This window comes from Saccostrea cucullata, unplaced genomic scaffold, assembly GCF_032062105.1.
Source record: "Saccostrea cucullata isolate Sc308-1 unplaced genomic scaffold, CSIRO_AGI_Scuc_v1 ctg404, whole genome shotgun sequence".
NCBI classification, from domain to species: domain Eukaryota; kingdom Metazoa; phylum Mollusca; class Bivalvia; order Ostreida; family Ostreidae; genus Saccostrea; species Saccostrea cuccullata.
The window spans coordinates 110,906-124,237 of NW_026928866.1; the positions used below are offsets into that span (position 1 = coordinate 110,906).

Here is a 13,332-nt window from a genome sequence, read left to right on the forward strand (position 1 = left end):
ATTTATGAACTTGTTTGTTTTTTTTGCAAATTTTAAAATTATCATACGACACAAAATAAATATCTATTTCTTTATCTATCCTATTTGCAGTATTTATCCCTTCAAAAATGTCAAAATATATTTTAAGTATCGCGAATTCTTCTCACTGTATTCAAAAATGCAATTCCTTTTATCAAGAGGTTTTTTTTAGACTAATATGTAAACATCTAAAATGTCTTTATTACTATCGTTATTGTCTGTCAGCCTGTGCATCTTATTGAGTGTGTTTGTCACAATAAATTTAACCAAGGTCATAACGTTTGAATAATAAGAGATAGGGCTTTAAAATTTCACATGTACATTACCAACAAAAAGTTTGTCAATATATAGTGACTTTTTAACCATGACCTTGAAGTTTATCTTTCTTTCCAAAAGAAAATGATATTATTTTTAATTGATCATTTTGAAAGAGAAAAGATAAGGCATTCAATTGACTGAACATCTATATTACCTGTGAATAGACTTTCTAAATATATCATGACTTTACTCTTTGACCTTGGCATTGAAGTGTAATGTTATTGACATATGATAACGAGTTCATATTTGACACAATCTGTCATAAATCATTGCAACTATTCACTAAGACACAGAAAGCAGAGAACCACTATTCTTGGAATTTGTGTGTTAGTCATCTTAAAATGGAAACATCCTCATATAATGTAGATTTAAGTGTTATGTCATGCCATGATAAGGTTATGATCATTATAAAAATGCTTAGATGACATAAGTTTTTTTTCTTTTGGCATCTAAAATTCAACAGTAGAATAAGACGACAAAATCCTTAATTAAGTGCCATGCGCCCCGACATATTATCCTACGCCTTTCAAATGTGAAAATTCATTTTTCCCCAACAATTACTAGTCACCTACAGCCTATTAATTCAGGAAATTATACAAAGTTTCAAAAAGCATTACAGAAAACAACAGTTGTCTCACCTGATAAAGTGTATCGATCAAACCGAAACACCCAATATATTTTTAGACTTTGCTGTTCGATACATGAGCATTGCTTAGGATTCAGTACCCCCCCCCCCCCGAAACTATCATAATTTTCTGAAACATAGTGTGTTGATAGATAAATATGAAAGAATAACAGAATCTGACGACAATTCTCAAGGTACTGTCGAAATTGAAAAAGTGTCTCGACGGCTTGAGGAAGATTTAGACATGGGCCCCTACATGAGACAGACTAATCCTCAGTTCAACGACTCAGATCGTGATGCACATCCGACCGAAGTATAAACTGACTCTGAAATTCTAGAGAAGTGAAAAAACCTACATCCGAATCAGAATATAACGACAGTGACAATTAACCTCAAAATATGCATATATTGTAGATCTGAGCTGCTAAACCTGGTATTGACGACGTTCTTAAATTCAAATTAAAAACCAAAGAAGGGCAGAACAAGAAATTAATACGTGTTTAAGTACACATGCATTTTATATCATCGAAGTAGAATTAATCAACATTTAAACAAATCTAAATCTTCACTTTCTGCTGTGTCTGCAGTGTCTTCTACAGCAATGTATCTAATCTTGACATTTTTTTCTGTCTTTTCAGATGTTAAAAAATTAATTTCACTATCAATCATGATCATGGCTTTGTTTGAGTTATAAAATCCGACTCTATATAAATTTTTCTGATTCTGTTTGCTGTTCTTGCGAAGAATTTTCATATTTTATTTCTATATATACCTTTGTTAACCTTTGATCCTAAATTTTAGCACCGCAATTCACTGGGGGTTATTATTTAAACAAACTTTAATATTCACTACCTTAGGATGCTTCCATATGAATACACCTTACTGTATGACTGATAATGGCATTGTTGCTCTTGATATTTTTTTCTTTAATTTATTCTTATGTAAAGCCCACATAGTAACACAACTTTATCACCGGGATGATCATTTGAAGAAACTTTATTTTATTTTATGTCAAGAAGATTTACTGTAAGGTTGAACTGATTTGCTATATGTTGTTTTATAGAAAACTTTAAAAAGTTGCCACCATACGTTCACTATTTCTCAAACATATCCGTTTGAAGGGCATGACCCTTCATATGACAAAATTTGAATTCTGCTTTCCTTGGGAATTTTTAGGTAAGTTTGGTTACAAATTGTAGCCGTGGCGCTTGAGACGAATAGTAAAATGTGAAAAGTTTACATTGACGACAAGTACTACAGAAACAACAACAACAACTACAACGACAGACAACGTACAAACTAAATTTGATTAGAAAACTGCACTTGAGCTTTTGGCGCAGAAGCGGTAAAATGCAAGAAAAGAAGTAAATGATTAATTTTATCTATTCTTAAAATCTTTTCCTGATAGCTATGTCTACGTTTTTACTATTTAACTTCTGTTCATACCTGAGCGAATATCTTCCTGACTGCACAATGTTTCCTCGAAAAATGATTTCAACGAAAGTCTCCATTTATCTTGTAACATATATAAAGAGTATATTATATCAAATCATATATAAAGAGTATATTATATCAAATGAAAAGTTCATATTTTTAAGGCTTAACATGTTTCGACATCTACGCTTCATGATTCTGATTGCTTTGAGGAGCAATTTTACAAACACAACTAATTTGTCGAACTTTAATCTTTACCCTGTAGGAGACATAAAACAGTGTATTGCAATTCTTGGCGATAGCGTTGAAAGGTTTGAAGTTCTGCCAGGTATCGGATGGGACAATCTAGAAAACAGAGATAGAAGTGTCCTGGTATCCTTTAACTTTAGCAAATGTCAGACGACCGATGATGGACAATTTATTATTCCGGACAATGTATTTTCAATACCACTTAAAACTAGCCATATTGAACTATTCGGAGAAATGTTTCGTCATTGGTCAGACTTTACGTCTACTACTGCATCTTCTATCAATATCGAAACTGGATTACAGCACAACAAATTTAAAATTAGTGGATCATTTTCTTCTGAATTCGAAAAAGTGAAAGGGAACCAAATCACAGACAAATCGGTAACTACACGTGTTCAGGCAAAATATGTGCGATATTCAGCCAAGTTGCAACCTGATGCAAAACTACATCCTGCATTCCAACAAAGATTGAAGAATATTGCCTTCTATATCCAAAAAAATATGACCAGAGTTGCATCCTACGAGAGTCAATTATTAGTCCGAGACTATGGAACCCATATCGTATCCAGCACAGATGCTGGAGCGATAGTTATGCAGATTGATGATGTGAAGACCTCATTTACGAAACTTCTAGATAAAGATAAAAGCAAAATTATAGCTGCAGCAAGTGTCTCTTTTCTAGAGAAGTTCAAAATATCAGGTGAATACAAAACTACTGCTTCTTCAGAACTCGTAAAGGAATATGAGGCCAATAGAACTTATTCAGTTATAAATACTTTTGGAGGACCAATATTCAAGCCACATGGCTTTACCTTAAGTGAATGGGCATCCAAAATCAAGACAAACTTGGTTGCCGTGGATCGAGTTGGGTTTCCTATATATGAACTCATAACTCTCCAAAGCTTACCCAATCTTCCTCCATTTCTCCTATATTCTGTTGTGGAGCATGTAAAAGATGCAGTGGAGGAATACTATAAATTCAATACATATCGTGGATGCACAGACATTGACTCGCCCAATTTTTCATACATTGCTAATGTTGATGACGGAACTTGCTCGTATAAGGCAAGTAATTTTTCATATGGAGGCGTTTTTCAAACCTGTACACAATCCGGGCAGTTGCATGAAAATCTTTGCACTAGTCTTATGCAGAAAAATCCGTTGACGGGTGATTTTTCATGCCCAGTAGGATACAAATCTGTTTTCTTATCGGACAGTCAGATAACTTCTTCTGAGCTTCGCTCCAAATGCAGTTCTTGTGGATTTTTATGGTTGAAAACATGCTGTTCAAATTACTATGTGCACGGGACTGCCTATTCAAAAGCCTATTGGTGCGCTGCATTTGGAAATACTGCGACTGCAAATCATAATGGATTTCTTTTTGGGGGAACATTTTCCAGCTCAATTGAAAATCCGTTAACTCAAACCCATGGCTGTCCACTTTATTATTATCCCCTTACATTTGGCACTGATATGCATGTTTGTGTAAGTGACGACTTTGAACTAGGATTTAAATATGCTGTTCCATTTTCAGGATTTTTTAGTTGCAAATCAGGGAACCCTTATGCTATTGTAGAAGATACATCATTAAATGATACAAAAGATTTACATGCGTATCTTACATTAGGCGATTCGTACCTATGGCCACGTGGTTGTCCGTCGGGCTATAGTATGCATTTAGCTGCGGTAGAGAGAGAGGCTTGTGAAATCAATTATTGTGTCAGAGCGCGTGCTTTTTCTTCCAGAGAGCTTCCAACAATACGCAAACCTCCGTTTATGGAATTACCAACCAATGCATTTAGTGATGGCGATGATTCGACAGAAGTTTATCAAGTAAATGATGATAGGAAAACATGGATTCATCTCACACCGAAACCACTGCTGGCGTCCTCAGATTCGTTCAGTCCATGGAGACTATTTTTATTTCAGATGCTCAGTCTGGTGTTGTTTCTTAATGGTTACCTTTAGGTAAAGTTGTTGTTAAGTGGCGGAAAGCATTTCAGCTTCTGTTTTTGTCGAAAACTTCTTACGTGTATTTTTATACTAACGAACGCTATTAACTGTTTTTTTTTCACAAATGTGAAGTATAAATATGAGAAATGCTTGTTTAATAATGCTGTACCTCTGGAAAGTCGGACATCGATATAGAAAGCTGACTATTTAAGATTGTTTAAAGTCTACATGTGAACTTTAATTATCTGTGCATCACGAACCCAGAGGTACATCAAATCAATTTGACAATTTGACCTTAAAAGTATATAATTGACTACAATGAAACTAGAATCTTTTTAAAATGAGTATGTAAATTTAAATATTAATTAAGTTTGATTTGAATCCTATCAATAATTACATTTTCTAACAACATCATAATTTAATATAATACTAATATGATGCAACAGACAAGAAAAACACAGTAAGGGTTTCAAACTGATTTCGACATATGTTTCACAAAAATGTAATCTAAAACTAGTATATTATGATCAAGTTGTCGATACTTATTTAATATCCCAAAATGAAATGTTATCTAACCCTCAACAAAACTATGTTCTAATATAATAAAGTAGAAAGCGCTAAGAAAAACCATTGGATATACGTTTATAATTTTGTAACGATAGTTTTTTATACACTATTAGATTGAATGCATAAATGTTACGCAACTCACAGACTCATGTGTAAATATTTTCTTGCTCGTTTGATAAATCTTTATGTAACTAGAATTGAAAAAGGAGAATTGAGATACATGTGTAATCCAATGATAATAAATTTTCTTTTCATTCTTGTTATTATTAGTCATATATCATGTATATTGAAATAGCTATTCAATTGAAATTTTTTGTTGACAAGTTTTGCTTTTTATGATTAAGAATAATTAGATGAAGAACAGATTAAACTCTCCCTTAAATTATAAAAAAAATGTAATCTGACATTGGATATAATATATGAAGAGTGTATTTATTACAGTGTATTTCTTGCAAACCGTATATACCTATATTCAAATAGACTATGTGTCAAAATGATAGACTGTATATTGCTTAACATCCCTCTTGAGGGTTTAACACTTAAATTAAGACGACACCTCTTGCCAGTGGAGAGGTGAAAATTTATACCTATACTCGGCACTAAGGGCAATTGAGTAGACAGAGATCTTTTTTCATGCCAACACCTTCTTCGATTTATCCTCGGTTTATTTGGTCTCATGCGAAGAACCGGTTTCCAAGTCCCACAGTGGGATTCGAACCCGCGAAATAAGGATCAATCTAAGGATTTACTCATTTGCGACTCTAGAGCAGAAAATCTAACCACTGCGCCATGCAAGAAACTGTGTCAAAATGAGAAAGTTTAATTAATCGAAAAATTCATACCAAATGCATTCGAACCAAATATTTAAACACACCAAACACAGTGCACCATCAAATAAGCCGATATCATATGAGAGACAGGGCTTTTTGAATGAGCAGGTAACTATATCAATATAAATTAGAGGTACTGAGCAATGTGCACACTAAATGATAACCCCCGCCTCCCATATGTTATATGTTTTATTATATAATGATAATGTCTATGTTTTGCTGTGTCCGGGAAACCCGATATGTTTGTCGGATCAAATAGTAAAATAAGAAATACACAACAACAATATGTAATAAAGATTCTGTGAAAGTTTCATTAAATTCACTCAGTGGTTTAAGAGGAGCTGCGGATAAGAGATGGGTACCCCAAAGCGTAACCGAAAGACGTACATTCTGACGGACATACCGATTACTTTATACCCTCCCACTTTTCATGCGGGGGGTATGATAATGCAACACTTCAACTTATTGTATCAACAAATATTTAAAGATATAGAATATCAATAGTTTTTACAGTCTTACCTGCGACACATTTGTTATACGATTATTAAGTGAGCATATATTTGCATTTTCTTCAGATTATATTAATATACAAAATTAGAGGTACGGTGAAGAATGGGCTAACTAAATGATTCCCTCGCCTCCCATATGAATACTAGAGGTACTGTAAGCAATGAGCTCTCTAAATGATACCCCCTGATTCCCATATAATTATTAAGTTTTGGTTTTGCAGATCCGAAATAAGTGTCAGATCGAAAAGTGAAAAAGGAGGTGTACAATTTCATTAAATTTTGTCCAGTGGTATAAGAGGGGTTACAGATTAGAGATGGGTACCCTTCAATAGTATAGAAAAAATGGCAGTGACAATGTTTCGCTCTGTAAAACCCGAAATATGTGTTCCATCCAAAAGCAAAATAGGAGGTCACAATGTTATTATATATTGAATTAAGATTCTGTAAAAGTTTAATCAAATTTCATTCAGTGGTATAAGAGGGGTTGCGGATAAGAGATGGATACCCTAAAGACAGACAGACGTACAGTCAGACGTACAGCTAGACGGATGGACATGCCGACTACTATATACCCTCACGCCTTTCAAGCGGGGGTATAATAATGGGAGTGTCCATGGTTGTTAAGGGAAACCCCAAACCAAGTCAGATCAAAAAGTAAAATACAAGGTGCACAATGGCAATATGTAATACACATTCTATGAAAGTGTCCTTAAATTTTATTCAAAGGTATGGGAGGAGTTGAGAAAAAGGTATGATCAACCCAAAAACGTAACAGACAGACGAACGGACGGACATGCTGCTTTCTTTACACCCTCCAGCTTTTCAACCGGGGTATAATAAACATGTATTATAAATGACGTCTTTGGGGTTGTTTTTCTCATCTCAACCGCCATAAGCATAAGCATATTGCACACTTTTTACTCACCTGACCCAAAGGCTCAAGGGAGCTCTTCTGATCAAATTTTGTCCGTTGTCTGTAGTCGTCATTGTCGACATTGCCGCTGTTGTTAGTTTTTCACATTTTCATCTTCTTCTCAAGAACCACTAAACCAGTTTCAACCAAACTTGCCACAGAGTATCCTTGGGTAATTGGGATTGATGCATATGGTTGCTCAAATGAAGGACCATGCTCTCTTCCAAGGAAAAATGATGATGAGTTGGTGAAAAATTAATGGCATCTTTTGAAATTCTTCTTCTCAATACCTGCGGGGCCAGAAAAGATGAAACTTGGCGAAGGAACAGTCGCTTCCCATTTTTACACTTTAGTTTTGACAAGTCGCCGCGAACGAGAATCGAACCCGGGCCTCCCGATCACAAAGTGTACGTTCTACCACTAGGCTATCTTGAACAGTGGAATAAATAGGAAAAAAATAAGGATAGAAAGATAAATCAGATGTAGAATAATCCTCAGGTAATGTACATTCAAATTTTTAGCTCACCTTAGCCTAAGGTTTAAGGGAGCTTTTTCTGATCACATTTTGTCCTTCGTCCGTCCGTCTGTCTGTCTCTCTGTCTGTCCGTTTTTCCGTCTGTCTGTAAACGTTTCATGATTTTTACTTCTTCTAAAGAACCACTAGGATTATGAAACCAAACTTAGTAGAAAGCATTCTTGGGTAAAGGGGAATTAAAATTGTTAAAAGGGTTGGCCACGTTTCCTTACAAGGGAAGATAACCAAAAAAGACAAATATAGGATAAGTTCATTAAAAAACTTCTTCTCAGGAACTACTGGGCCAGGAAATCTGAAACTTTCTTGGGTAGTGTCGATATAAAATTGTTAAAATGATGACCCCAGGGGTAGGGCGGGGCAACGATAGAGAATCCAAGTTTTACATAGAAATATATAGAACAAATTCTTTATAATCCTCTTCTCAACAACCACTGGGCCAGGAAAACTGAAACTTATGTGGAGGTATCCTTGGGTAGTGCAAATATTAAATTGTTAAAAATATTACCCCTGGGGTATTGCGGGGCCAAAATAGGGAATCCAAGTTTAACATTGATATTATAAGGAAAAATCTTTTAACCCTTTACAACTTACTAAATTGTAATGCAACATACATATAATGTTCAAGTCATAGAAATATGAGGTTACCATTTACCTGCGAGCACAATATAGCGTGGTGAAAATTTCTCTAAGGTTTAGCCTAAATATTATTATGAAGTTATATTTTAATAAAAAAAATAACATTTCTTACTTTATGAGATTTAAACAAGTATAAAATAAAAGGAATTTGACAATATTGAAGATTAAATCAACTTTTTAAAGTGCGAAAAAATGCGATATTGCGGGGAAACGGTATATGCGTGATTTTGCGTTAGAAATAGGAAAAGGAATATGAGTTAAAATGTGCGAAACCGTGGAAGGGGTTAAAAAATCTTCTTCTAAAAAACCACTGGGCCAGGAAAGCTGAAACATATGAGGAAGCATCCTGGGGTAGTATAGATTCTAAAGTATTAAAATCATGAAAGGGGATGGGGTATGGGGGCACCATAGGTATAGCAAATGGGGAAATCTGGTAAAGAACTAGATCAGCCAAGTTACCTAGGTGAGCAATGTGGCCCATGGGTCCCTTGCTTTCAAATCATGACATTTGGGGCTAGGGTGGGTCCACAATGGCGGATCAAACTTTTACTTAGGAATATTTAGGAAAAATCTTTTAAAATCTTCTTCTCAAGATCAATGAAAGGGATCGCGGCTTTGCATCATACCTAAGACGTAAACAAAGGTAGTGACTCTACCTTCACCAAGCGCTAGGCACTAGAAGTGAAAGTCACTGGTTTTCGGATATGACCTTAAAAACATATGTCCCGTGTCACGGTAGGCGCTGGCACGATAAAGAACCCTCACTGCTCAATGGTCCTGATGCCGAGTATAGGTCTAAATTTGAAGCCCTTCAACAGCATACGGTGACATCTCCATATGAGTGAAAAATTCTCAAGAGGGACGTTAAACAATATACAATCAATCAATCAATCAATGATAGGGACAGAAATGATGAAACTCATGTGCTTTCTTCCTCAGGTAGTGTAAATTCAAGTTTGTTCAAATCATGACCCCCGGGGATAGGGTGGGGCCACAGTGGCTGATTAAATTTTTACATAGGAATCTATTGGGAAATCTTAAATAATTGTCTTCTCTAGCACTGCAAAGCCATGATTAGTGATTTTTATATTGAAGCATCCTCAGATAATGTAGATTCTTGTTTGTTCAAATCATAACATCTATGGTGGGGCCACAATGGGACTCGGAGTTTTACATTTAAAAATATTTCAAAAACTTTTTTCTATAGAATAGCAAAGCCATGGTTAGTGATATTTTTATGGAAGCACACTCAGATAGTTTATAATTAAATTTGTTCAAGTCATAACCTCCAACGGTGAAGAAGGTTCTACAACGCGGATCAAAGTTTTACATAAGAAAATAAGAGAAAAATCCCAATAATATAAAAACTATGTTTTGTCACATTGACATTTAAGCATCCTCATGCATTGGATATTTAAATTTGTTCAAATCATGAGTACCCTATGGGGTAGGAAGGGAAGCAATGGGTAGTCAAATTCAATCTATTACAAAGTAATATATACACACAAAATGTTAAAAAATCTATATATTTTTTCTCAAGAAGTTATATGCAGTATTGATATGGAGGCATTCTGGAGTAGAATAAGAATTCAAGCCCCTACCGACCCCCACCTCCCACTCCACCCATGTCATTAAACGTTTTAGTTCTGATCTTATTAATGTGCTTTTTCCTAACTGAAGTGCTCAGGTGAACGAAGTGGTCCCTAGCTGGGCCTCTTGTTATTCTCTGAATTGTCTTTGACAATTCATTATACCCCCCTCCGCTTGAAAAGTGGGATGGTATATATTAATCCGTATGTCCGTCTGTCCGTCCCTCCGTCTGTCCGTATATTACGCTTTGACCAATCAATGGAATTTTATGAAACTTTCAAGAATCTTCATTACTTATTGCCATTGTTCACTTCCTATTTTACTTTTTGATCCGACATAAATATTTGGGGTTTCCTAAAGCAAAACAAGGACACTGACATTATATTCATATAGAAGAGGAGGTATCATTTAGTAAGTTCATTGCTCGGAGTACCTCTGGTTTAGAATTATATTCCTAATTTTATGTTCTAATTCGACCAATCTCAACCGAACATAAATTATTTATACCCTCATTGAAAATCTAAACAAAACACCAGTTTCATGGATAGCAGCTCCAAGACCTGCGCATTTAATTGACGACATTGCTAAAATTTAATAATAAAGTGCTTTAATAACATTTACAAATACCTATATCACAACAACATAAGACTTTAAAAATAGCTTCTGGGAGGGAGGGGAGGCGTCAAATTGTGACTGAAATGCACACAGTCCTCAGCTCGATGTCCTCGTCTAGTAGAACAATGGTACAAACACGTCTTTTGTACCATTGTCATAGATGAAACCAGAAGAAATTGAAAACATTTTTGCTCAGACAAAAATATCCTACCGACTTAATAGAGATAGCAATTGAAAAGGCCAAGTCAATACCGACTGCAGATCTCCGTTCTAATAGACGAGGACGCCAGGAAAACAATAAGGAAATCCCGCTGGTTGTTACCCATAACCCACGGAACCTTAATATATATAACTCCGTAAAACAGTGTTTTCCTATTTTACAGCAATCCCAAAATTTAAAGGAATTAATTGACCCGAAGAACATCATCTATAGCCGACGCCAACCTCCAAACCTAAAGAAACTCTTAACAAGAGCCAGATTCTCATCGGATGAGGAAAAACGCACTGTAGCCAAATGTATAGATCCCCTGTGTGGAACCTGCCCTTATTTCAAAACCGGAGAAAATTTTACATTTAAATGTGGTAAAACGTTTACCGTCAATGCGAATATGTCATGCAAAACTAGAAATTTAATATACTGTATGACTTGTACTTCATGCGGGGAAGCCTATATTGGACAGACCGGTAACAAACTAGCTGACCGTGTAAGAGTCCATAAACAACAAATACGAGACTCCTCCGTCAGGAATACACCTTGCAGTGAACATTTTGATTCATGTGCGAATGGAAACTTTTTGATATTTCCGTTTTATAAAATCGCAGAAGATGATGAACAATTACGGAGGGCCAAGGAAAATTATTTTGTTAAATTATTTCAGCCTAAATTAAATGTAAATTGAGCATTTTAGCTCTAAAAGAAATGTTCCATTTTATTACAATGTACATGTGTTTAACTCTATACATTTGGCGCTTTTTTGACATTTACCTGTCCCAATGTATAACGCTTCCTTTGTGACGTCATAATAACGACGTCATAACATATATATATATATATATATATATATATATATATATATATATATATATATATATATATATATATATATATATATATATATATATATTGAAACAGAAAAAAATCCACAGTGCTCGGTAGTTTACAGGTAAATCTTTCTAAAAAAGAAACACGAAAACCTTTAGTTTAGCTTAAGCGCTTTCATTTCAAATCTTCAGAAGCTTTATAATACGTAACATAGCAACATAACGTCATAACGTCATAATAAGCGGAACATTACATACAAAAGTGTATTGTGACGTCATAGTCAAACTTTGCGGGAAAACTGTAGAATGAAAATAATAAATACAATTTTTACAACGATTATGCTCAATTGTTCAGTCTAGGTTTGAACACATGTATAAAATGTTTTTCTTTCTCACGTCTCTGAATATCACTTTCACTTGAAAGTTTGTAAAAAGGAAATATAGTGAATTGTTTATTTCCACAAGTATCCAAATGTTCACTCAGAGGGATTTGCCGATATTCCGGAGAGTTAATATGTTGTCGGTGGACACGCACCCGGGCACGCAATTGATTGCTTGTTTCCCCGATATAAAATTCTTGGCATCCAGCACACGTTATTACATATATTACATTTTTAGTGGCACAAGACATGTTCGCATTGACTGTGAATTGTCTTCCATTAAAGTCATAAGTTGATCCTTCCATTATATGTGTACACGTCCCGCAACGCGCGTCTTCACACTTAGTCACTTTGTAACTATTCTTAAAATGGGACGAACACAGAATTCTTCTAAGATTTTTGGGCTGTCTTCTGTTGTTAATAAATTTTACATCTCTATATATTTGTTGTGTTGACCGGTCCGTTTTCAATATATATATTTATTTAAAGTTACATACTGCTGCCCAAAAACTTTGAAAACTTAATCGCTTTGAAAAACTTTAGCAAAAACTTTACCACTTTGAAAAATTTATCGAAAACTTTGACACTTTGAAAAACTATTAAAAGATTTTGAAAAAAAATTATCGAAAACTTTAACACTTGAAAAATTTTGTCGAAAAATTTGACACTTTGAAAAACTTTGCAAAAACTTTGACACTTGAGAACATGTTGACAATAAATTTACACTTTGAAAAACTTTGGCGAAAACTTTGACACTTTGAAAAAAATTGTGAAATCTTTAACACTTTGAGAACATGTTGACGATAAATTTGACACTTTGAGGATCTTTGGCGAAGACTTTGACACTTTGAAAAAGTTTGGTAAAAACTTAAACGCTTTGAAAAACTTTAGCATTGTTTTACCACTTTGAAAAACTTTATCGAAAACTTTGACACTTTAAAACACTATTCAAAGATTTAACACTTTGAAAATTTTTATCGAAATGTTTGACACTGAAAAAATTTGTCGAAAAGTTTGACACTTTGAAAAACTTTGCGAAAACTTTTACACTTTGAGAACATGTTCACGATATATTTAACACTTTGAAAACTTTGACGAAAACTTTGACACTTTGAAAAA

At 34.6% G+C, this 13,332-nt stretch overlaps 1 protein-coding gene across 1 annotated transcript; it reads left to right on the forward strand.

Annotated features, from left to right (window-relative positions):
- Positions 1 to 2,566: 2,566 nt before the first annotated feature.
- On the forward strand, positions 2,567 to 4,612 carry LOC134278960 (macrophage-expressed gene 1 protein-like). Its single transcript, XM_062761266.1, has one exon. It carries the CDS (start codon positions 2,567 to 2,569, stop codon positions 4,610 to 4,612), a length of 2,046 nt encoding a protein of 681 aa, XP_062617250.1.
- Positions 4,613 to 13,332: the final 8,720 nt, after the last annotated feature.

What these genes read in the sequence shown, in the direction of transcription:
- LOC134278960 (XM_062761266.1), top strand. Translation starts at nt 2,567, where the DNA reads ATGTTTCGACATCTACGCTTCATGATTCTGATTGCTTTGAGGAGCAAT.